Source organism: Scyliorhinus canicula, chromosome 10 (assembly GCF_902713615.1).
Source record: "Scyliorhinus canicula chromosome 10, sScyCan1.1, whole genome shotgun sequence".
NCBI lineage: Eukaryota > Metazoa > Chordata > Chondrichthyes > Carcharhiniformes > Scyliorhinidae > Scyliorhinus > Scyliorhinus canicula.
In genome coordinates this window covers 139908796-139935392 of record NC_052155.1, presented here as the reverse complement: position 1 = coordinate 139935392, position 26597 = coordinate 139908796, and the positions used below count along the sequence as shown (strand labels likewise).

General features: G+C 46.3%; 1 protein-coding gene across 3 annotated transcripts in view; it reads left to right on the top strand.

Moving 5' to 3' along the window:
* The window catches only part of dscc1 (DNA replication and sister chromatid cohesion 1), a 67683-nt gene extending 41810 nt beyond the window's left edge, over window positions 1-25873 (top strand). For 2 of the 3 annotated variants that reach the window (XM_038809793.1, XM_038809795.1), the window contains exons 6-9: window positions 1844-1896; window positions 3475-3632; window positions 15863-16011; window positions 25231-25873. In XM_038809793.1, coding sequence (XP_038665721.1) covers window positions 1844-1896; window positions 3475-3632; window positions 15863-16011; window positions 25231-25339 — 469 coding nt within the window. In that variant the 3' untranslated portion in view covers window positions 25340-25873. The remainder of the gene's footprint in view (window positions 1-1843; window positions 1897-3474; window positions 3633-15862; window positions 16012-25230) is intronic. The other variant, XM_038809794.1, reaches the window with a different exon arrangement.
* Window positions 25874-26597: the final 724 nt, after the last annotated feature.

Genomic DNA, 26597 nt, shown 5'->3' with positions numbered 1-26597 from the left:
GCACCGAACCCGATAACGTCATCAAACTGGATTCTCCGCCCCGGCGCCAGCCACGATTAAGGCGTGGGCTGTGGAGAATCCAGCCCCATGTCTATTCCAATGGTTTTGTTGATACCTAGTAAGTTAATTGAATGGACACATTCTCCCCATAGCTGCGTGGGTTTCACCCCCACAACCCAAAGATGCGCAGGTGAGGTGGATTGGACATGCTAAATTGCCCCTTAATTAGAAAAAAATAATAATTGGGTACTCTAAATTAATTTTTTTTAAAGTTAATTGAATGATATTTTACAAACTCCATCAGATCATGCATTATTTTGTTCATGGTAAGGTGGCCATGCCAATATAAATGTGGACGGATAAGTTTGCAAAACTAAAAACTTGATAGAAGAGTAAAATTTTAAAAAGAGACTTTTAGTTTGATGAGACAGTCGATGAGACATTCACAGAATTTATGTTACATTTTTATATATTATCAACTTACGGGCAGCACGATGGCACAGTGGTTAGCACTGCTGCATCAAGGCGCCGAGATCCCAGGTTCGATCCGGGGGGGGGGGGGGGGGGGGGGGCATGATTTTGTCCAGACCTCATACTATTTGTTAAGTTGAATAATTTTAACATCTTGTTGGAATAAAAATGCTCAACCATGAGCAGCAATTGCTGCAAGTGACTGGGAGATATGGCCGATTGTGCTTGCTCCAAGTTATAGACGGAACTCACTGAAACTCTCTTAACTGTTTCAAGGCATATGTAGTTACATTGTATATCTTGTGTTGCCCTATTATGTATTCTCATGTATTTTCTTGAATTTTGTTTAATTCCCTTTTCTCCCATGTACTGAATGATCTGTTGAGCTGCTTGCAGAAAAATACTTTTCACTGTACCTCGGTACACGTGACAATAAACAAATCCAATCCAATCCAAGGGGGGCAGTAGCACAGTGTTAGTGTTACAGGATTAGTAATCCCGAGGCCTGGACTCAATTTTCAGGGGCAAGAGTTCAAATCCTCCCACGGCAGCTGAAGAGAATTTTCACTCAGTAAATCTGCAATAAAATACAAGTCTCATAAATAAGGATCATCAACATACTGGATTGTCATTTAAAAACCCATCTGGTGCACTCAAGTCCTTGAGGAGAGGAAGTCAGTCGACCCACAACAAAGTGATTGACGCTTAACTAACTGAAATGGCCTGACAAGCCACTCAGTTGTATTATTGATGGGCAATAAATGTCCATCACTCCCTTACCAGTGATGTCCACATCACAAGAGAGAATTAAAATATAAAAATGATTAAAATGTTTATCTGCTTTCTCCTTCCAGAAGCTGGAATTATTTTTCACCCCGAGGCAGGCCTGTCTGGGATGACTGTTCTCTTGTGAATTTTGCTTCCCATCTGAGTGAATGATAGGTTCCTGCTCAGACATCATGACTGAAGTCGACACGTCTCGAGTGCTACAGGCACAAAGCAATGGCCTAATAATTTGAAACTCACTTCATAGCATAGATTCATTCATTTCATGCATTGTTATTTTTGCCATACACCCTTTATCTTATACCTGATGAAATGCTTTTAGTACATTTATATACATCTCTTAACTTCCCTTCGGACCCTCAGATAGAAATCATATTCCAGTAATTTATCCACCTTTAAGTTGAAGGAGCTATTTTACCAGCGTTCTTCTGTGAATAATAACCTCCGTTCACAGCACAAAAATAATTTCAGTCCCTTTCTTGCTCAACTTGATTTACACTGTTATTTATTTTCCAGTTGCTGATATCAGTTCTATTGCCAATCTGTTTAGTATATTAAACTATGCACTTGTGCCTTGTCCCTTTAGGGAAATGATTGAACATTGTCTTAATTGTTATGGCAAACAATACACAAATGAAGGTAAGCTTCACAGGACTCACTTAACGCTATTTCAACTCTTAAAATTGAACTTTACTGTTGTGTATAAGTTAAGTCAGATCAAACAGAATTTATTATTTTAGCCTTTTCTCTTACATGAGATGAATTAATATCTATTTTTAAAATTTCTATCTGGTAACTTGCCTCTTCTAAATACATTGACTTAAAAGTCAATGATTCATTGGACAGCTACTTTGGGCCAAGATGGTGCATGCCCAACTTGCATTCACCATAGAGTATTAGACCATAGAGGATGCGATGCTTGACTATAACTCTGCTTGACCCACCAGCTGCATCTGTCAGTTCAAGTTTGGATGGTCAGTTTCCTGAAACTGCTGATGGAAATGTTTAAGAATAATAATTATAATCGCTTCTTGTCACAAGTAGGCTTTAATGAAGTTACTGTGAAAAGCCCCTAGTCGCCACATTCTGGTGTGTTCGGGGAGGCCGGTACGGGAATTGAACCCGTGCTGCTGGCACTGTTCTGTATTACAAGTCGGCTGTTTAGCCCACTGTGCTAAACCAGCCCCTTATCGCCACTAAACCAGCAGTTTAGTGCCCTCTGCTGTCCTGGTTGAAATGTGCTAACTCAATGAAGACCAAGAATCAAACATAGCACTTCCCTGAATTGTATACCTCATTACCAAACCTTTTAATGTCATTGCTGCTGGTATGTTCGGACTGAAATTTATATTTGCGTTGTTCTTTGAGAGTAGGTTTATAGCTCCATCAATACTACTATGCAACAGGGCAACACAGTGGTTAGTACTGCTGCCTCACGGTGACGAGGACCCAAGTTCGATCAAGTTGGAGTTTGCACATGCTCCCCATGTCTGCGTGGGTTTCGCCCCCACACCCCAAAGATGTGCAGGTTAGGTGGATTGACCACACTAAATTGATCCCTTAATTCAAAAAAAAGAATTGGGTACTTTCAATTTATAAAAAAAATACTACTGCGCAACTGTCCACGCGGAAGTCTTCTCCTGTTTCCTTTTCTGGCTTTCCTGCTTTGGAACAAAGGATGTTCAACACCATTCGTAACTGACTATGACAGAATTGTGGAGCATTAATCTGATATATTGGCTACGGGATCAGTTATCTCTGTCCATAGCATGTTGCTTTCACTGTTCAGCACATATGCACAGTAAGAAGTCTGACAACACCAGGATAAAGTCCAACAGGTTTGTTTCGAATCACGAGCTTTCAGAAGGCAGCTCCTTCCTCTGCCCAAGAGGGATGGAGCATTAAGTGCCCAATCCGCTCATGAAATTTAAATCCATGTAAATGATGGTTTTGCAAGATCCCACAAGTGCAGTCTGCAAGCTTCGATAATGAGGACTGCGTGGTGTTGGAGTCGGCACGAGGAACAAACCAAATTGCTATGTTTCCATTGTGCACTATTCTCTGCCCAGTCACAATTCTTACTGCTGGTGGCGGGAAGTGGAGAATTCCGCCACCTATGGATAGCCAGGATGGTGAGCCTATCTATTTTGTATCTGTTTGTGGACTCTGTTGAAATACATGTTCGTAACTTACCAAAGTGCTGTCCTCTGTTTTCAGCAGGGGAAGTCTTTTATGCGCTGAATGAGGATGAAGTATGTAAATCCAATGCGTTAATGCTGCTGAGGAAAGCTGTAAAATTCAATCTATCCGAGTTTGAGGAGGTGTGGCAGCAGAGTGTACCCGAGGGCATGTCAACAAGGCTGGATCAACTTGAGGTATTATTTCATTGAATAGTTGGCACTCTGGTTCCTGTTTTATGTTCTGGCAGTTTCTCTGTGTTGCCCTGTACCAATACTGGGCAAGTCAACCTCTTCTCTTACTTATTATCCTTTTTTAGATATTTTTCTCCCTCAGCACTCTACCTCTAAATAGTATTTACCTACACCCTGGTAGGGAATGAGAAAATGATCTACCCCAATAGTAGTGCGTGCGATTCAGTAATTGTGCAAGGAGAATCAGGGAGTGAATTCCTCATCCGTGGTTGCTTTCTCTGAGGCTATGATAAATCCCTGCTCTGTGCTTCCTCTGATTACCAGGCGCAAATCAATATCAGACAACAGCTAATATTTAAAATAATACTCTCTGCCTTTTCTAAATAGCCTCATGTTGGTCTGTGAACTTGTGGGTGGGTGGCATGGTGGCACAGTGGTTAGCACTGCTGCCTCATAGCTCGAGGGGCCCAGGTTCAATTCCAGCCTACACCCTGGTAATGAGAAAACAATCTACTCCAATGGTATTGCAAGTACAATTCGGTGATTATGCGAGGAGATCCCGGAGGATGAGAGAATAGCCAGTGTTGTTCCTTTGTTTAAGAAGGGTAACAAAGATAGTCCAGGTAATTACAGGCCGCTGAGCCTTATGTCAGTAGTAGGGAAATTATTGGAGAGGATTCTTCAAGACAGGAATTACTCCCACTTGGAAATAAATGGACATATTAGCAAGAGGCAACATGGTTTTGTGAAGGGGAAGACGTGTCTCACGAACTTGATTGAGTTTTTCGAGGAAGTGACAAAGATGAGTGATGAGGGTAGGGCAGTGGATGTTGTCTGCATGGACTTCAGTAAGGCCTTTGACAAGGTCCCTCATTGCTGACTGGTCGCACGGGATCAGAGGTGAGCTGACAAGATGGATACAGAACTGGCTCAGTCATAGATAGGGTAGCAGTGGAAGGGTGCGTTTCTGAATGGAGGGCTGTGATTTGTGGCGTTCCTCAGTGATCAGTGCTGGGACCGTTATTGTTTGCAATATATTTAAATGATTTGGAGGAAAACATAACTGGTTTGATTAGTAAGTTTGTGGACGACACAAAGGTTGGTGGAATTGCGGATAGCGATGAGGACTGTCAGAGGATACAGCAGGATATAGATCAGTTGGAGACTTGGGCGGAGAGATGGCAGATGGAGTTTAATCCGGACAAATGTGAGGAAATGCATTTTGGAAGGTCTAATACAGATGGGAAATATACAGTAAATGCAGAACCCTTAAGAGTATTGATGGGCAGAGGGATCTGGGGTACATGTACACAGGTCACTGAAAATGGCAATGCAGGTGGAGAAGGTAGTCAAGAAGGCATACAGCATGCCTGCCTGCCTTCATTGGCCGGGGTGTTGAGTTTAAAAATTGCCAAGTCATGTCGCAACTTTCTAGAACCTTAGTTCAGCCACACTTGGAGTATCGTGTTCAATTCTGGTCTTCACACTACCAGAACGATGTGAAGGCTTTGGAGAGGGATTTACCAGCATGCTGCCTGGTACGAAGGGCATTAGCTATGAGGAGTGGTTGGAGAAACTTGGTTTGTTGTCACTGGAATGACGGAGGTTGAGGGGGACCTGATAGAGGTCTACAAGATTATGAGGGGCATGGACAGAATGGATAGTCAGAAGCTTTTTCCTAAGGTGGAAGAGTCGATTACTAGGGACATAAGTTTAAGATTCGAGGGGCAAGGCTTAAAGGAGATGTTTTTTTTAACACAGAGGTTGTTGGGAGCTTGGAGCTGCTGGGGGAGGTAGTGGAAGCAGATATGATAGTGACTTTTAAGGAACTTCTTGACAAATACATGTATAGGATGGGAATAGAGGGATATGGTCCCCAGAAGAGTAAGTGTTTTAGTTCAAACAGGCAGCATAGTCGCCGCAGGCTTATAGGGCCGAAGAGCCTGTTCCTGTGCTGTAATTTTCTTTGTTCTAAGGGCTGTTGCAGATTCGAGGGCCAAATGGCCTCCTGTGAATCTATAAATCACCCTGAATATTCTGTGTTTCCTCGGCCAGAAGGAAATGGATTTAGTTAACAAAAATCACAATCAAATCCCTGAAAGACAAAAAAAATCACCAGTGTTTTGGCAACATGTCTGCACCACTCCCCTACCCTATACTTTAACCCTAACCCAAGCTGCTATTATTGTCTTCTGCGGTCCTTTTGATTCCCACCTTCCTCCATAGCTAATACAAGCCACCACAGCACTGCATATGTCTAGTTTCAGTCATCTATGCCCTGTTCCGCCTCTCAGAAGCCAGCCTTTCTTTGACTGCACCATCCGCTTTTCCATTTTCTTCCGAGACCTATGTTTCTCTGAGTTTCTATACTAATCAAGACACAGCTACAAAGTGTGGTTGGTACAGGGAATATTTCCAGAAATTGATGAAAATTTACTCATCTTTTCTGTCAAGACCAGTTGCATTGGGCCTGGTAGTTACATATTTCATCTCTCATCATGCTGTGCGGTACATCAGCCAGTAAATCTTTGGAGTTTGTACTGAAGTTACTTAAAAACACTAAAGATCCACCCTGAATAAAATTGTGTATTTTTAAAAATTCAAACCACTGCCGTTGGTGATTCTGAAAATAACAGATATCATTATCTAGAACATAGAACAGTACAGCACAGAACAGGCCCTTCGGCCCTCGATGTTGTGCCGAGCAATGATCACCCTACTCAAACCCACGTATCCACCCTATACCCGTAACCCAACAACCCCCCCTTTAACCTTACTTTTTAGGACACTACGGGCAATTTAGCATGGCCAATCCACCTAACCCGCACATCTTTGGACTGTGGGAGGAAACCGGAGCACCCGGAGGAAACCCACGCACACACTGGGAGGACGTGCAGACTCCGCACAGACAGTGACCCAGCCGGGAATCGAACCTGGGACCCTGGAGCTGTGAAGCATTTATGCTAACCACCATGCTACCGTGCTGCCCCATTCCTTGATATTTTGGCATTAACTTTTGCTGTCATTTTTGAAAGATATTTTGTTTCAGTTATAACTTACCTCACGCACCACCCCAACCTTCTTTAACATAGAACGTAGAACAGTACAGCACAGAACAGGCCCTTCGGCCCTCGATGTTGTGCCGAGCATTGTCAGAAACCAAGATCAAGCTATCCCACTCCCTGTCATTCTTGTGTGCTCCATGTGCCTATCCAATAACCGCTTGAAAGTTCCTAAAGTGTCCGACTCCACTATCACAGCAGGCAGTCCATTCCACGCCCTAACCACTCTCTGAGTAAAGAACCTACCTCGGACATCCCTCCTAAATCTTCCACCCTGAACCTTATAGCTATGCCCCCTTGTAACAGCTACACCCGAGGAAATAATCTCTGAACTTCCACTCTATCTATCCCCCTCATCATCTTATAAACCTCTATTAAGTTGTCTCTCATCCTCCTCCGCTCCAAAGAGAAAAGCCCTAGCTCCCTCAACCTTTCCTCATAAGACCTATCCTGCAAACCAGGCAGCACCCTGGTAAATCTCCTTTGCACCCTTTCCAATGCTTCCACATCCTTCCTATAGTGAGGTGACCAGAACTGCACACAATACTCCAAATGTGGTCTCACCAGGGTCATGTACAGTTGCAGCATAACTCCACGGCTCTTAAACTCAAGCCCCCTGTTAATAAACGCTAACACACTATAGGTCTTCTTCAAGGCTCTATCCACTTGAGTGGCAACCTTCAGAGATCTGTGGACATGAACCCCAAGATCTCTCTGTTCCTCCACATTCCTCCGAACCCTGCCATTGACCCTGTAATCCGCATTCAAATTTTACCTACCAAAATGAATCGCGTCGCATTTATCAGCGTTAAACTCCATCTGCATTTTACGGCCCAGCTCTGCATCCTATCAATGTCTCTTTGCAGCCTACAACATCCCTCCACCTCATCCACTACTCCACCAATCTTGGTGTCATCAGCAAATTTACTGACCCACCCTTCAGCCCCCTCCTCCAAGTCATTGATAAAAATCACAAATAGCAGAGGACCCAGCACTGATCCCTGTGGTACACCGCTGGTAACTGGTCTCCTGTCTGAAAATGTTCCGTCCACCGTCACCTTCTATGTGATCGGCAGTTACTTATCCAATTGGCCAAATTTCCCTCTATCCCACATCTCCGTACTTTCTTCATAAGCCGATCATGGGGAACCTTATCAAATGCATCTCTTACTTTCCCTCAATCTTTGCAAGCTGTTACTTCAAAATGTATCATGGAGTTCCAACCAACCTTCCCCCTTTAATGTATTGTTGCTTTTGAAACACACGGCTTGTTCTCCAGGTGTGGTATTACAATTATGGACACGTCGGTTTTTAAACACAAAACAATGTTTATTCCATGAACTCCACTTAACCTTTTTTTTTTTTTAAATAATTTTTATTGAATTTTTCAAAATACAAACATTTTAACCCCCCCTACATTTACATTTAAATTATAACAACACAAAGTCAAACCCCCCTACTTAACAAGAAAGAGAAAAAGAATCCCCCCCCCCCCCCCCCCTACCCGCGCACCCCCCCCCCTCCCCCCCCGCCGGCGAACCGACAGTCAGACCAACTTATCATTTCTAGCAGCGTCCTCGGGCAGGCCTTGCCCGTGCCACCGCCGCTACCGTACTTCCTTCGTCGTTTTCCCCCCCTCCCCCCCCCCCCCCCTCCCCCCCTCCCGCCCTCCCCTCCCGGGTTGCTGCTGTCATGGCCTCAGTTTCTATCTCTGATCCAAGAGGTCTAGGAAGGGTTGCCATCGCCTGGAAAACCCCTGCACCGACCCTCTCAGGGCGAATTTGATCCTTTCCAATTGGATAAAGTTTGCCATGTCGTTTAACCAGGTGTTAACACTCGGAGGCCTTTCGTCCCTCCACTGAATCAGGATCCTCCTCCGAGCCACCAAGGACGCAAAGGCTAATATTCCAGCCTCCCTCGCCTCCTGTACCCCCGGTTCCACCCCAACCCCGAAGATCGCAAGTCCCCATCCTGGCTTGACCCTGGACCCCACCACTCTCGACACCGTCCCTGCCACCCCCTTCCAGAACTCCTCCAGTGCCGGACATGCCCAAAACATATGTGCATGATTCGCAGGGCTTCCCGAACATCTAATACACCTGTCTTCACCCCCGAAAAACCGACTCATCCTTGTCCCCGTCATGTGGGCTCTATGCAGTACCTTAAATTGAATGAGACTTAGTCGCGCACATGACGACGACGAGTTAACCCTCTCCAGGGCGTCTGCCCATGTCCCGTCCTCTATCTGTTCCCCCAGCTCTAACTCCCACTTATCTTTCAGCTCCTCTACTGGTACCTCCTCCACCTCCTGCATAATCTTATAGATGTCCGAGATCTTCCCCTCCCCGACCCAGACCCCTGATAGCACCCTATCACTCACCCCCCTGTCGGGGAGCGCGGGGAACCCCGCTACCTGTCGTCTGGCAAATGCCTTCACTTGGAGGTACCTGAACGTGTTCCCCGGGGGGAGCCCAAATTTCTCCTCCAGCTCTCCCAGGCTCGCAAACCTCCCCTCTATAAACAAGTCCCTCAGTTGTCTAATACCCGCCCTCTGCCAGCTCTGGAATCCCCCTCCTGTGTTTCCCGGCGCAAATCTGTGGTTCCCTCTTAGTGGTGCCCCTATCAGACCTCCCACTTCCCCCCTGTGTCGCCTCCACTGCCCCCAGATCTTGAGGGTGGCCGCCACCACCGGGCTCGTGGTATACCTCGTGGGAGGGAGCGGCCATGGTGCCGTTACCAGTGCCCCTAAGCTTATGTTGCCGCAGGACGCCCTCTCCATGCGCTTCCAGGCTGCCCCCTCCCCTTCCATCATCCACTTTCGTACCATCGATGTATTTGCCGCCCAGTAATATCCTGAAAGGTTGGGTAACGCCAGCCCCCCACTATCCCTACTCCGCTCCAAAAAGACCCTTCTAACTCTCGGGGTGCCATGTGCCCACACATACCCCATGATACTACTCGTTACCTTCTTGAAAAAGGCCCTGGGGAGGAAGATGGGCAGACACTGGAACAAAAACAAGAACCTCGGGAGGACCGTCATTTTAACTGACTGCACCCTCCCTGCTAGCGACAGCGGCACCATGTCCCACCTCTTAAACTCCTCCTCCATCTGCTCCACCAGTCTGGAAAAGTTCAACTTGTGTAGGGTCCCCCAGTTCTTTGCCACCTGCACCCCCAAATACCTAAAACTTTTAACTGCTCTTTTGAAGGGGAGCCTCCCAATTCCCTCCCCTTGGTCTCCCGGGTGTATTACAAAGACCTCACTTTTCCCCAGATTTAATTTATATCCCGAAAAGTCCCCGAACTCCGCTAGTATCCCCATTACCTCCGGCATTCCCCCCTTCGGGTCTGCCACATACAACAACAAATCATCCGCATAGAGCGAGACCCGATGTTCCTCCCCTCCCCTTGTCAGTCCTCTCCACCCCCCTGAACCCCTCAGTGCCATCGCCAACGGCTCAATCGCTAATGCAAAGAGTAAGGGAGATAGGGGACATCCCTGCCTGGTACCTCGATGGAGCCCAAAATATTCTGACCTCCTCCCGTTTGTTACCACACTTGCCATCGGAGCTGAATAGAGCAGTTTTACCCACTTGATAAATCCCTCCCCAAACCCAAACCTTTCCAACGTCTCCCACAAGTATTCCCACTCCACCCTGTCAAATGCCTTCTCCGCGTCCAGCGCTACCACTATCTCCGCCTCCCCTTCCACTGCTGGCATCATAATCACATTTAACAATCTCCGAACATTTGTGTTAAGTTGGCGTCCCTTCACGAACCCCGTCTGGTCTTCATGGACTACCCCTGGCACACAGTCCTCTATCCTGGTTGCCAGGACCTTTGCTAACAGCTTGGCATCTACATTTAAGAGGGAGATAGGCCTGTAGGACCCGCACTGGACCGGGTCCTTGTCCCGCTTCAAAATCAAGGAGATCAGGGCCTGCGACATTGTTGGAGGCAGAACCCCCCCCTCGCGCGCCTCATTGAAGGCTCGCACCAGCACTGGACCCACCAAGTCCACAAATTTCCTGTAAAACTCCACCGGGAACCCATCCGGCCCCGGCGCCTTCCCCGCCTGCATCTGGCCTATCCCTTTAATTAGCTCCTGCAGCTCTATCGGCGCCCCCAACCCTTCCACCAGCTCCTCCTGTACCTTTGGGAACCCCAATTTGTCGAGAAAGTTCTTCATTCCCCCTCTCCTCTTCGGCGGTTCAGACCTATACAATTCCCTATAGAAGTCCCTAAAGACCCTATTCACCTCTTGCCCCTTCTGCACTACATCCCCACCCCTCTCTCTCACTCCCCCAATCTCTCTGGCTGCATCTCGCTTACGAAGCTGGTGTGCCAGCATCCTGCTCGCCTTTTCCCCGTACTCATACGCCGCACCCTGCGCCCTTCTCCACTGCATTTCCGCCTTCCTAGTGGTCAGTAGGTCGAACCTGGCCTGCAAGCTACGCCGCTCCCTTAATAGCCCCTCCTCTGGCGCCGCCGCATATTTCCTATCTACTTCTAGGAGCTCCCCCACCAGCCTCTCCCTTTCCTGCCTCTCCTTCCTCTCTCTGTGTGCCCTTATGGAGATCAGCTCTCCTCTAATCACTGCTTTCAAGGCCTCCCAGACCGTCCCCACCTGCACCTCACCTGTGTCATTCGTACCCAGATAGTTCTCAATGCCCGTTCTCACCCTTCTGCACACCTCTTCGTCCGCCAACAGCCCTACATCCAGGCGCCACAACGGGCGTTGGTCCCGCGCCTCCCCCATGTCCACGTCCACCCAATGTGGTGCATGGTCCGATATCGCAATGGCCGAGTACTCCGTGTCCTGCACTCTCGGTATCAGCCCCCTGTTCAATACGAAAAAATCGATCCTAGAGTACACTCTGTGGACGTGGGAGAAAAAAGAATACTCCCTCGCCCTAGGCCTACCAAATCTCCATGGGTCTACCCCTCCCATCTGCTCCATGAACCCCCTTAACACCTCTGCCGCTGCCGGCCTCCTATTCGTCCTGGAACTCGATCTATCCAGCCCAGGGTCTAACACCGTATTAAAGTCCCCTCCCATGATCAGGCCCCCTGCCTCCAGTCCCGGGATGAGGCCCAGCAGGCGCCTCATAAAACCCGCGTCGTCCCAGTTCGGGGCATACACATTTACCAGTACCACACTCTCTCCCTGCAGCCTACCCCTCACCATCACGTACCTGCCCTCCTTGTCTGCCACCACCTCTGCCGCCACAAACGACACTCTCTTTCCCACCAAAATCGCCACCCCCCGGTTCTTGATATCCAAGCCTGAGTGGAACACCTGTCCCACCCACCCCCTTCTCAGGCGGACCTGATCTGCTACCCTCAAATGAGTCTCCTGCAGCATTGCTACATCAGCCTTCAGTCCCTTCAGGTGTGAGAAGACCCTTGATCTTTTGACCGGCCCATTCAGCCCCCTTACGTTCCACGTGATCAATCGGGTCGCAGAGCGACCCGTCCCTACTCCCTGTCGATTAGCCATGTCTTGTCCCTTGCTCGCCCCGGGTCATCCCTTCTTTTCTGACCCGCTTCCCATAGCGATGGCCCCCCCCCCACCCCCCCCGGCTCTCCCCTTCTCGTCCCTGGTCTTTCTAGCAGCAACCCGGTGTCCCCCCCCAGTCCCCTCCCCTTCCCCCCCCCCCCCCCCCCCCCCCCCCCCCCCTGGCTAGGACCCCTCCTAGCCGCGATGTACCCCACATCGTACTCCCGAGAGTCAGCTGGTCTCCGCTGACCCGGCTGCTCCTGCCACATTCCGACTCCTCCCGGTTCACCCCATCTGCGCCCGTGAAAGATCCCCTTAAAACCCCCGAGAAAGACCCGCATAATCAACCCGCTCCCCCCCGTCCCGTCTCCCCAACTTAACGCTATAAATACAAATACCCAATGGCAACTAAATACATAAATACTTAACTACATACTTAAATAACAAAATAATTAACTAACTATCAACTAACCGCGTGCCCAACCATCACCCTCCATCAAACAGTATAAATAACCGCAGATAACCATAACCCGAAAAGAAAAAAAAGAACCAAAAAACCCCCCCAAGCACCCAAAGAAAAAGGGTAGGAGGGGTAAATAACTAAGGGAAATTGGAAACGGGAAAAAAACACCCCATAAGAAGCCAACGACCCACAATAGAGATTTCAACAGTACAAATATACAGAAACACCCAACAACTCGAAACCTTCAAAATATTCAGAAAAGTCAACCGTTCGAGAAAAAACACCCCAAACACTCCACGAAACTGTTACCCAGTTCCGACCTGGCCTGAAAAAGAAAAGGGCCACTTGCACAATCAAGAGTCCCCCGGCGGCTACGACCGCCGGTGCTCCCAGGTTTTAGTTCGTGTCCAACTTTTCCTCTTGTACAAAGGTCCAGGCCTCCTCTGGGGACTCGAAATAATGATGTTGGTCCTTGTAGGTGACCCACAAGCGCGCCGGTTGCAACATTCCAAATTTGATCTTTTTCGCGTGTAGCACCGCCTTTGTCCGGTTGTACCGGGCCCGCCGCTTTGCCACCTCCGCACTCCAGTCCTGGTACACCCTTACCGTCGAGTTCTGCCACTTGCTGCTTTTCTCCCTTTTAGCCCACCTCAGGACTTTCTCTCGATCACTTAGCCGCTGGAACCGCACCAGCACCGCCCTCGGGGGCTCGTTTGCCCTAGGCCTCCTGGCCATGACCCGGTATGCCTCTTCCAATTCCAGGGGCGCCGGACCGGCCCCTTCCCCCATCAGGGAGCTCAACATCTCCGCCACATATCCCGGGAGATCCGACCCCTCCAGGCCTTCTTCCAGGCCCAGGATCCTCAAATTTTTCCTCCTCATCCGAGTGTCCAGCTCCTCGAAGCGGCTCTGCCACTTCGTGTGGAGTGCCTCGTGCGCCTCCACCTTTGCCCCGATGACTGTGGCCTCCTCCTCCCTCGCGGCCATCTCCTGCTGCAGATCTTTAATCGACGCCTCTTGGATCGCCTGGGCTCCCACCAACCTGGTGGCCGTCGCGTTCATGGACTCTAAGAGTTCCACTTTCATCTCCGTGAAAAAACGGAGGAGAGCGGCCTGCTGCTCCTCCGCCCATTTCTTCCACTCCTCCGGTGCACCGCCGGCCGCCATTTTGATTTTCTTCCCCCGCTTTTTTTGGGGAGCTGCTGCCGTTTTTCTTGCCGCTCCGCTCCGGGTACCGACCATAAAATCGGTCTAGTTCTCCTCAGGGGACCTTCCCCCACCGGGATTCGTTTTTTCAGCGCCGTTGGGGCCCTCCAATTGGCCCAAAAACACCTTTGTTGCAGGAGCTTCCAAATGTGCGGCTTAGCTAGTCATAGCCGCAACCGGAAGTCCCACTTAACCTTTTAAATAAACATTGGATCATTTAACACCCCTTACTTCAAAGATAACCCCGAAAATAATACAACACTAAATAATCCTTCAGTTGTTCCTTTAAACATCCAAGAGACTTAACACCTTTAAACAGAAACACATCCAGTTAAAGACATTACTATTATGAGTTTAAATCACCCAAAATGATTCAGAGATAGTCTTTCATGGCAGAGATCACAGCAGATCCAGCTCACTGCAAACACAGACACACCCAAGCTCTTTTCCTCAAAACTGAAACCAAAAACAGAAGTGAGCTCAGCTCAGCTCCCCCCACCCTCTGACATCACTTCAGTAATATGAGCTGCTTCATTTCTTAAAGGTACATTGCTTAAACATCCATTTCTTAAAGGTACTCTCACATGATATCATACAGGGCAGGTTTGTTTATGACACATTCATCAGTCAGTGAACTGTTAAATAATCCCTTCCATGTCCCAAAGCATTTGCTTAAAGAATGGAGCCATGGATGTGTGTAGATCATAGAATTTACAGTGCAGAAGGAGGCCATTGAGCCTCCTCATTCAGCCATTGAGTCTGCACTGGCTCCCGGAAAGAGCACCCCACCCAAGGTCAATACCCATCCCCATAACCCAGTAACCCCACCCAACACTAAGGGCAATTTTGGACACTAAGGGCAATTTATCATGGCCAATCTACCTAACCTGCACATCTTTGGACTGTGGGAGGAAATCGGAGCACCCGGAGGAAACCAACGCACACACGGGGGGAACGTGCAGACTCCACACAGACAGTGACCCAAGCCGGAATCAAACCTGGGACCCTGGAGCTGTGAAGCAATTATGCTATCCACAATGCTACCGTGCTGCCCGTCAGCGTAAAAAGGAATTACACAAAGCGAGAATGTGTTTATTGTTTGAACTATTAGCAAGTTATTCACCAGTTTGTCATCCAGATATCTTAGAAATTACCATGGCAACAGCAAAACCTGCATACTGCTTTGCTGTAAATTCTAGATTAAATCATCTCAATAAAATCTCTTGGTTGGCAATAGCTACACGTACTCTGTAAAGCTAGGAATTTTTCTAATTAATGTATTTGTGACTGGTAAATAGAAAGGATGTGCAGATAAATGCAGAGGATTATGTGGATAGGGTGGGAGATGAGGTAGAGTGCTCTTTCAGAGGATCGGTGCAGACTCGATGGGCCAAATGGCCTCCTGACCGTAGATTCTATGGACAACAGGCCATGCATTATATTATGAGACTTGAAGCTCTGCTTATTTCACAACAGCGTATAAAAAGTTAAATGCACAGCAAAATGTTGGCAAAAGTCAGGAGCTTGGGCACTCGTGAAACAACTTGTCAGCCAAACAAAAAAGAAGCAAACTAATAAAAGCAGAGGTTTGTTTTTTTTAACCCCTTTTTCATGTTCGTTTTCTCCCCTTCCTCTTCTATTGAAGTCATTAAGTCCATTCTGAAATACAGTGCTGTGAGACAGCATACTCTGCAGAAATTCACTTATCATTCTTCATGTCCTAGATCGTGAACATTAGGATATTCAAGCTGGGGTCATATCGCAATTGAGTTCATCCACTTCCAGAAAGGTAGTGATCAGGAGTGGGAACCTTGGCGTATTTCATCCCACCCCTATCACCCAGTGTGAATTTTCAGTCTAAATCTGGTTTCATTCCAAACAGGAAGCCAAGGCTGAAGTTTTAAGTGTCCTGTCACTGCACGTTTAACATTCGTTGGATAATGAAACTGTTGATTTTTCAATTTCCTTTTTTTTTGTTTTAAAATGTTTTTCTATTATACAGGGTGTAGCTCTCGTGGATAGAAATTCAAGACCACAAGTGATATTTCAACTAAATGTCGAGGATTTGTCAGAGAGCATACAGGAACGTTTCAACAGCCTCTTTAACATCAGAGTGAAGTGGACTGAGGAAGATATTGCTCCATATGTCCGGTGGGTCCTTTTAGTTTGTGTTGTCTGGTGCTGTTTGCTGTGATTTCCTCAATTCTGCATATTCAAAACATAAAATGGGGTTAAAGTACATCCGACTCAACAAACCTTATCTGTTACAGCGATTGTGACAATTTGATGAATGGTGACTTCCATGAGCCAGTATGTACAGGAATTTCAGATTTCTTCTCTTCCTGTAATTGGAATCGATCCACATCTTTCCTCATTTTCACTGCATGTTTCTGGGGTTGCAGGTATTTCCCTGGGAATCTCAGCCTGCCAATTTCAAGTCACTTTTGTGATCGAGCTCTTGAAAGTTTTTTTTAAAATAAAAAAAGTGAATAAAATCCTTCGCTACAACCATCTAATGTCGGGTGCAATGGAACAGGAACTTGGCCCATCTGCTGTTTGTTTCCCAACACTTCCGTCCAAGACTGCCTTCTCATTTTATCTCTCCATCCCCGCAGTGACTTCAGACTCCCTCACCCTGCTCGCTAGGATTTCAGACCCAGGAGAAGCACCAATGCTACCTGGACGTGAGGTGCCGCCCTGGTAAAGCATGCGTGCCAAACAGTGAAATTGGTTCCTCCTGACAGAGCTAAACAATTCCAAGACCAGCGGATCAGGTCAAAGCTCCGCAGTCCTGCTACATCCAGCCATAATTGGCGATGAACAATTAAATTGATTCAGTCCGCAGGATATCAAGAAACTGCTGACTATACTAGCTGCAGCAAAGGATATGGGTCCTAATAACATCCTGCCATGGTGCTGAAGATTTGTGCTCCAGAATGAGTTGTACCTCTATAATAATAATCTTTATTATCACAACTTGTCACATTAACACTGCAATGAAGTTACTGTGAAACATGCAGTACAACACTGACGTGTAACTGACAAAGTGGAAAATTGCCCAGCTGTGTATTGTATTGTTCTCGAAAAGCAGCACAAACCCAATCTGGTAATTATGGCTCCTTTAGCCTGCATTCGATAATCAGCAAAGGTATTGTCGACAGTGCTGCCAAGTGAGACTTACTCACCAATAACTTACTGATCAATGCTCAGTTTTAGTTTTTCCAGGACCACTAGGCTCCAGACCTCATTACAAACTTGGCCTAGACACGGACAAAACAGCTGAATTCCAGCAGTGATGTTAGATTGACTGCCCCCTGACATCAAAGCTGCATTTGACTCAATATGGAACCAAGGAGTCCAAATGAGGTGACTGGGATAGGGGAGAATCTTTCTCGTACCTGGAGTCATTCCTAGCACAATGTTTGGAGGTCATTCATCTCAACACCAAGCCATTGCTGCAAGAGTTCCTCAGAGCTGTGCCCTGGACCGAACTATTTTTCATCAAAGACCTTCCCTCCAACATAAGTTTAGAAATAGGGCTGCTCATTGATGATTGCACAGTGCTCAACATCATTTCATTTGCACAGATAATGAAGTTGTCTATGCCCATCCGATCATAAGAATTAGCAGGAGTAGGCCATTTAGCACCTTGAACCTGCTCTGCTATTCAATGAAATTATGGCTGATCTGAATGTGGCCTTAACATCATTTTCCTGCATCAAGACCTGGACAACATTCAGGTTTTGAGTTGGTAAGTGGAAAGCAAATTTTGTGCCACACAAGTGCCAGGTCATTATTGCCAGGAAATGACAAGCGAGAGTCTGATCATGTCCCCATGACATTCAATTAAATTTTTAAAATATGTTTTATTAAGGCATTTATATAAACAACAAACACACAAATAAAAGTGACAGCAAACTTGTACAACATAACAAAAAACCAACATCCACACTCCCTCTGCCCTTCCCTTCCTGCCTTCCCCATTTTAAACCCCTCATTCCCGCCACGCCCCACCCCTCCGCCCCCTCTGCTGTCACCTCAAAGACTTTCTTAAAGAAGTCGATGAACGGCTTCCACATCCGGGTGAACTCAACAACCGACCCTCTCAAGACAAACTTGATCTTTTCCAACCTCAGGAATTCCTGCAGGCCCCTCCACCCAAGCAAAATCCGTCTCCGGGCTATCAGGGAGGCAAAGGCCAAGGCATCGGCCTCTCTTGCCCCCGGACTCTAGGTTTTCCAACGCCCCAGATTTCACTACCTCTGAGCTCGGGACCACCACCTTTACCCCCAACACCTCGGAAATTACGTCCACAAATCCCTTCCACATCCTCTTCAGTTTCGGACATGACCAGAACATGTGGACATGGTTCGCAGGCCTCCCCACGCACTGTCCACACATATCCACTACTCCCTCAAAGAACCTGCTCATCCTAGCCACCGTCATATGCGCCCTGTGAACTACTTTTAACTGAATAAGACAGGCCTGTACACTGAGGAAGGTGCACTGAAGTGATGGGAATTGGGAATTGAACCAACTTGAGATTTGAATGGGTGTTGAGCACAAACAACACTAGAAAGCAAACTCTGCATACAAAGAACAATTCAGCACAGGAACAGGCCCTTCGGCCTTCCAAGCCTATGCCAATCACATATCCTATCTAGACCAACCCCCTGTAGCCTTCTATACCAGGTCTGTTCATGTGCCTATCCAGATAAGTCTTAAAAGTCGCTATCTGCCTCAACCACCTCACTTGGCAGTGCATTCCAGGCCACCACCACCCTCTGTGTAAAAAATCTTCCCCCGCACATCTCCACTGAACCTTCCCCCCCCTCTCCCTTCACCTTGAACTGTTGCCCCCTAGTAATTGTCATTTCCGCCCTGGGAAATGCCTCCAACTGTTCACCATATCTATACTCCTAATAATTTTATAAACTTCTATCAGGTCACTCCTCAGCCTCCGTCTCTCTTGGGAGAACAATCCCAGTTTATTCAATCTCTCCTCATAGCTAATACCCTCCATACCAGGCAACATCCTGGTAAACCTTTTCTGTACTCTCTCCAAAGCCTTCGCGTCCTTCTGGTAGTGCGGTGACCAGATTTGGACAAAGAATTCCAGATGTGGCCTAACCAACGTTCTATATAAGTGGAACATAACTTTTGAGCTTTTATACTTGATACCCCGTCCTATGAAGGCAAGCATGCCATATGCTTTCTTTACCACCATTTCCACCTGCACAGCTAGATCTCTCCGTGTCTCTGTTCCTGATGGTTCTGCCACTTATTTTGTTGCTCCCACCTGAATTGGATCGACCAAAATGCATCACATCGCAGTTGTCCTGGTTAAATTCCAACTGCCATTTCTCTGCCCAATTTTGCTGCCTATCTATATCCTGTTGTATTCTCTGACAATCTACATTGGGTGGCTTGAGAGATGGTGCAGGAGGGAGGGGGTTCAGATTTTTGGGACATTGGAACCGGTTCTGGGGGCAGTGGGACCATTACAAACCAGATGGTCTACACCTGGGCAGGACTGGAACCAATGTCCTCGGGGGTGCTTTTGTTAACACTTGGGGAGGTTTTAAACTAATGTGGCAGGGGGATGGGAACCAGATTAGGAAGTTAGAGGTCAGTAAAGAGGCAGCAACTAAAGCCAGTAAGGTACTGGATAATAAACTCAATGTGACTAAGGGGAAGAGTAGACAGGGAAGAGATGATGAACACAAAGGGACAGGTGGTCTGAGGTGCATTTGTTTTAATGCGAGAAGTGTAGCAGGTAAGGCAGATGAACTTAGGGCTTGGATTAGTACCTGGGAATATGATGTTATTGGTATTACTGAGACTTGGTTGAGGGAAGGGCAAGATTGGCAACTGAATATCCCAGAGTATAGATGCTTCAGGAGGGATAGAGAGGGAGGTAGAAGGGATGGAGGAGTTGCATTACTGGTCAGAGATGATATTACAGCTGTGATTAAGGAGGGCACTATGGAGGATTCGAGCACTGAGGCAATATGGGTAGAGCTAAGAAATAGGAAGGGTGCAGTAACATTGTTGGGACTTTACTACAGACCTCCCAAAAGCAAGCATGAAGTAGAGGTACAAATATGTAGACAGATTATAGAAAAATGTAGGAGCAATAGGGTGGTTGTGATGGGAGATTTTAACTTCCCCAACATTGAATGGGACTCGTGTAGTGTTGGAGGCGTAGATGGAGCAGAGTTTGTAAGGAGCATCCAGGAGAGTTTTTTAGAGCAGTATGTAAATAGTCCAACTCAGGAAGTTTTAGAATACTCATGGACAAAGATAAGAGTGGTCCTAAAGGAAGAGCGCTAAATTGGGGAAAGGCAGAATATAACAAAATTCGGCAGGAGCTAGGGAATGTGGATTGGGAGCAGCTGTTTAAGGGTAAATCCACATTTGAAATGTGGGAGTCTTTTAAGGAAAGGTTGATTAGAGTGCAGGACAGACATGTCCCTGTGAAAATGAGGGATAGAAATGGCAAGATTAGGGAACCATGGATGATGGGTGGAAGTGTGAGACTAGCTAAGATGAAAAAGGAAGCTTACATAAGATCGAGGCAACTCAAAACTGATGAAGCTTTGGAGGAATATCGGGAAAGTAGGACGAATCTCAAACGCGCAATAAAGAGGGCTAAAAGGGGTCATGAAATATCTTTGGCTAACAGGGTTAAGGAAAATCACAAAGCCTTTTATTCGTATACAAGGAGCAAGAGGGTAGCTAGAGAAAGGATTGGCCCACTCCATTCTTTGAGGAAGTGACAAAGTTAATTGATGAGGGAAGGGCTATAGATGTCATATACATGGACTTTAGTAAGGCGTTTGATAAAGTTTCCCATAGCAGGTTGATGGAAAAAGTGAAGTCGTATGGGGTTCAGGGTGTACTAGCTAGATGGATAAAGAACTGGCTGGGCAACAGGAGACAGAGAGTAGTGGTGGATGGGTGTGTCTCAAAATGGAGAAGGGTGACTAGTGGTGTTCCACAGGGATCCGTGCTCGGACCACTGTTGTTTGTGATATAAATAAATGACCTGGAGGAAGGTATAGGTGGTCTGATCAGCAAGTTTGCAGATGATACTAAGATTGGTGGAGTTGCAGATAGCGAGGAGGACAGCAAAATATAGATAGATTGGAGAGTTGGGCAGAGAAATGGCAGATGGAGTTCAATCCAGGCAAATGCGAGGTGATGCATTTTGGAAGATCCAATTCAAGAGCGGACTATACGGTCAATGGAAGAGTCCTGGGGAAAATTGATGTATAGAGAGATCTGGGAGTTCAGGTCCATTGTACCCTGAAGGTGGCAATGCAGGTTGATAGAGTGGTCAAGAAGGCATACAGCATGCTTGCCTTCATCAGACGGGGTATTGAGTACAAGAGTCGGCAGGTCATGTTACAGGTGTATAGGACTTTGGTACGGCCACATTTGGAATACTGCGTGCAGTTCTGGTCGCCACATTACCAGAAGGATATGGATGCTTTAGAGAGGGTGCAGAGGAGGTTCACCAGGATGTTGCCTGGTATGGAGGGTGCTAGCTATGAAGAAAGGTTGAGTAGATTAAGATTGTTTTCGTTGGAATGACGGAGGTTGAGGGGGGACCTGATTGAGGTATACAAAATTATGAGAGGTATGGACAGGGTGGATAGCAACAAGCTTTTTCCAAGATTGTGGGTGTCAATTACAAGGGGTCACGATTTCAAAGTGAGAGAGGGAAAGTTTGTAGGAGATGTGGGTGGAAAGCTTTTTACGCAGAGGGTGGTGGGTGCCTGGAATGCTTTACCAGCGGAGGTGGTAGAGGCGGGCACAATAGCATCATTTATGATGCATCTAGACAGATATATGAACGGGCGGGGAACAGAGGCAAGTAGACCTTGGTAAATAGGAGACAGGTTTAGATAAAGGATCTGGATCGACGCAGGCTAGGAGGGCCGAAGGGCCTGTTTCTATGCTGTAATTTTCTTTGTTCTACATCACTATCCACAACTCCTGAATCTTGGTATCATCCGCAAACTTGCTAATCAGACCCGCTACATTTTGTTCGAAGTCATTTATATGTATATTACAAAGAGCAGAGGCCCCAGAACTGATGCCTGTGGAACACCGCTGGTTGCAGACCTCCATTCGGAAAAACACCCTTCCACTGCTACGCTCTGTCTTCTATGGCGAAGCCAGTTCTGGATCAATTCAGCTTGTTCACCCCTGACCCCATGTGATCTAATATTTTGCACCAGCCTTCCATGAGGGACCTTATCAAATGCTTTACTAAAGTCCATGTAGACAACATCCACAGCCCTGCCCTCATCAATCATTTTTGTCACCTCAAATAATTCAATCACATTAGTGAGACATGACCTCCCTCGTACGAAACCATGCTGTCACTAATAAGACCATTAATTTCCAAATGTGCATAGATCCTATCTCTGAGAATCTTTTCCAACAATTTCACTATCACTGACGTCAAGCTCACTGGTCTATAATTATCCGGATTATCCTTGCAACCCTTCTTAAATAATTGGCCAGCCTCCAATCATCTGGGACCGCACCAGTGGCCAATGAGGACCTAAAGATTTCTGTCAGGGGCCCAACAATTTCATCTCTTGTCATCCTCAGTCATCTGGGATAGATGCCATCTGGGGATTTGTCGACCTTAATGCTTTTTAACACACCTAACACTTCCTCCTTTGTAATAATGACCAGTTCTAAAGTGTTTACACATCCCTCTGAGACACCACCAGTCAACATGTCTCTCTCTTTTGTGAATACCGTGCAAAATACTCATTAAGTACTGTACATAATTAATTATGGTGAAATGAGGCGAGTAAGGAATGTAAAAAATGTTTGGATGAAGAGAATATTGATTGACATTGTGGTTTTGATCTCTGGTTTATTTTTAAATGTTTGCTAGTGCTTTCACATATTTCACATCCTGTCAGCTATTTCACGAAACCGTTAGATAGCCACCATGCCTCTTGCTCTGTTTTCCTATGTTGCACAATTTCATGCGATGCAATCCTTTAAAAGCTTCCAAGGAGGTTTTTACAGTGCCTAGTGATCAATGCTAGAAGAATGGACAGCACTGCTGGCTGTCTTATGCTCAGTTTTTTTTCAAATCCTACGTGGAAGCGTAATGACTGCCTTCAGCCAGAAAATCGTTTTTGTTGAGCTGGATATTCAGGATGGAAGCATTTCAACAGGCTGCAGTGCACAGGCATTCAGAGCCCAAATCAACCCCTTCTTCCACTACTGATCACTATTCTACAACATCTTCTGGAAGGTTACGATTTGGAGTTGAGGTCAATGTGGTAGTGTCTCCGGCAGCAGTGGGTAGTCAATTTATGGTCAAGTAAATGTAAATACAGTAGCATACAGAGGGTGCCATGAGAACGTGTGCATGGGCTCCCTGCTGTGTCGGCCTCCTGGCAGGTGAGAGGTGACCTGACAGTGGATAACATCATTGTCATGTGAAATGAGCCTGAAGGCAGGCCCTTAGCTTATTATCTGCTGATGCTTCATCTGAGTAATTTTCTTAGCACTTTTGCCAATACTGGTTTGCAAGTATCTTCCCCTCTCGCGGCAGAATGAGCAGGCTGGCTCCAAGTCTATCTCAGTTAGAGCAGGAAGTGTACCCGGCTAGTGGCATTCTTCTGTACTGTACGCTGTCCAGATAGCCAACTGAGCTAATCAGCCCCCATTAGAGTGCGAGGTTGGAGCATTGTTAATGTTCAACTGTGGAGGAGCTCTCTAGCAGCAGATTGCAAAGCTGGCAAAGCTGTTGTCTGTACCTATCGCAGTCTTGCCATTGAAGAGAGAAATCATGGAGATAGATGTGATAGAACCATGCACCCGCTCCACAGACACTAATGGTGGCTACAGTTCTCTGCCACTCTGGTCCTCAGCAGCGCTCCCACTGGCCTCACAGTAGGCGGCTGCCAGCCTCCAGACTGTGATTTACCACTCTCACCTCAAAAATAATTGGATGGTAAACATGGAGGCAGCTTTTTAATTGGTTGCCTTGTGGAAGATTCCTCCTGTTGGAGCACCTTGGTCCTTGCTGTCGTCTGCAACTATTCCAAAAGCAAAAAATCCCATCCAACCAATGACCCGTCAGAACTGGATAAAGTTAAAAGTGGAAGTATGTGGTAATGGAACAAATAAAGAAAGAAAAGTGGGTCTAGAGGAGGAAACAATGATAATACAGCCACAATCTATGGTGAGGCTGAGGTGACTCGGTTGAGGAAAATGGCAGACAATTCAGAATGTTGTATCCAAAGGTGGCATCACCGTTGTTGCATCTTAATTATTGGAGAGAGGTCATTGAAGTTCTGAAAACCAGTTCTAACTTACCCTCTTTGACTTTCAAAATTCCAAGCGGTCTTTTTACACTGATTAACAAATCACTATAAATATAACTCCCAAGTCTGCTCGGACAGACTGAAATCTTTTTGCAAAACCATCCTGGAGGGAAGCTATCACTTAATGACTGCAATAGTTAACTATTTCCCATGCTACGTTTCTGTATACTTTCAATCATTTTTTTTAACGCAGAGGGTGGTAAATAGATGGTACACGCTGCCTGGGGAGGTGGTGGGAGAAGGTACGATAGCGGCATTTAAGGGGCATCTAGACAAATATATGAATAGGGTGGGAATGGAAGGATATTGACTCCGTAAGTGCATACGGTTTTAGTTTAGGTACCATGTTCGATGCAGGCTTGGAGAGCCGAAGGGCCTGTTCCTGTGCTGTATTGTTCTTTATTCTTCATCAGTGGCAGCTTTGGGAGGAGGTTGATATTTGATGTGGGCACCAGTTCAGCATGAAATGAAGCAAATTAAGCGTGAATGACCTCTTTTTGTTTCAGTTTGGTAAGAAGGTAATAAAAGATGCATGGATCGCCGATCATTATATACTAGTCAAATATAAGAAATATAACTGGTCTATTGTGTCAAAATTTGGTTATGTCTGAACCTAAGTCGTTCTCGGGCTCATGACTCAATCCTGAACTCTGATGGGTTGATTTAACAATGAGAACCACTGGCTACTGCTGTACAGAAGTCCCACTAATGCTTCCATCACTGAAACGCACTGTTGAGACAAGATCCAAATTGCCAATTCCACAGAGCAATATCCCTCCGATGGTAGATTTGTAACTATTCCTTGTTCAGGGTATAAAGGTTGTGCTGAATTTCTCACATAATTTACCTTCCTCCATTTTAATTATTTGTTGTCCCCCCCCTGGAAGGATTACTAGAGTTGTTTTGATTTTAATATTGAAATTCCTGTTCATGTGATTTGACATAACTGAACTTGTATTTCAAACGGCTCACAAACTCTTTGATTTATCTCTCATTTGAACAGGGGTTTATGTGGAGAGAAGCAGACTATCGGAACTCTACTGACAAAATATGCTCGTTCATCTATGCAGAATGGTGTGAAAGTGTTCAGCTCCAGGAGGCCAGTCTCATGATGAATTTGAATACTTGAAATTCATCAGAAGAACGTTTGTCGGAACAGAAAGTTTGTGTTCCTCTCACTCCATCCCCTAGTTTTGTTGACTTCAAGATGATCTCACAAAAGTTTGTTTCAGAATGCAGATACGTTTTCAGTTTGTTAATAAAAATGAAAACTATATTTTCTGGGGAGTATCAGTTGAACCTGAAGTTCCACCACTGATAATTCTGCCAAGGGAGTAAGCTGATACTTTGAACTTGTTCTCGGATGTTGTACTGCATTTGTCCCCTTTGCAAAACTACTTTCATTTTAAAGATTCAATGCATTGTGTAGTTGTATTATTTGTGATGAAAATCTCAGTCTTTGTTGTCGTGTACAATTATGTCTTTTTACTTTGTATATTTCACATTGACTATTAAGTGAGTACTATCTTTGACACTGGCTGACTACAAGTTCCAACTGATTGCATTGCAATGAATGGCAATTGAGAATGTGCCACGGTAATTACACCTGGCCTTGTGCTTATGTAATAAAGGTAACTTGGGTAAGAGCTGTGAGTAGTGTGGTTCTTCTGTCCTCTTTTTGCAGGTGCTATTATATCGAGGAGGCACAGTCTGGCTTTCAGACAAAGGCCAAATCTTTGCTTTTGTGTTGGGGCATGGAATATTTTTGAAGTTTTGGAGCTTGTCAGCATCAACAAAGCCAGCCTCTGGATAATGCACAGTGTCGGTCTACTATGACAGATGATAAATAATGGAAATGTTTCCTGGAGTTCCACCTGCGGTTATATTGCATGTAGTGAGAAGCTGAAGCAGTGGTAATGGATTATACAAATTGTCCAGTTGAACAGCTCTGACTGAACTGACCAACAACCCTCGATGCAAAACTGCCCCAGTTGTGTGGTACATAATTGCAAGGTAATGATAGTGTTGGATTTTAAAAAGCCTTGGTTTTAAATCCATCTCTTGGTTCGCCATTGATATGGTTGATCCAATTAAGCTTCCTATCACCTCTAGGTGCAAGATCAGAGCAAAGGCTGAGTGATCTGCAATGAAGATGTCACCATTGTCCTCCCCTAGAAGGCTCAGTGCCAACTCAGGAAACTAATAGGGCAACACGGTGGCGCAGTGGGTTGGCCCTGCTGCCTCACGGCGTCGTGGTCCCAGGTTCGATCCCGGCCCTGGGTCACTGTCCGTGTGAAGTTTGCACATTCTCCCCGTGTCTGCGTGGGTTTCGCCCCCACAACCCAAAGATGTGCAGGCTAGGTGAATTGG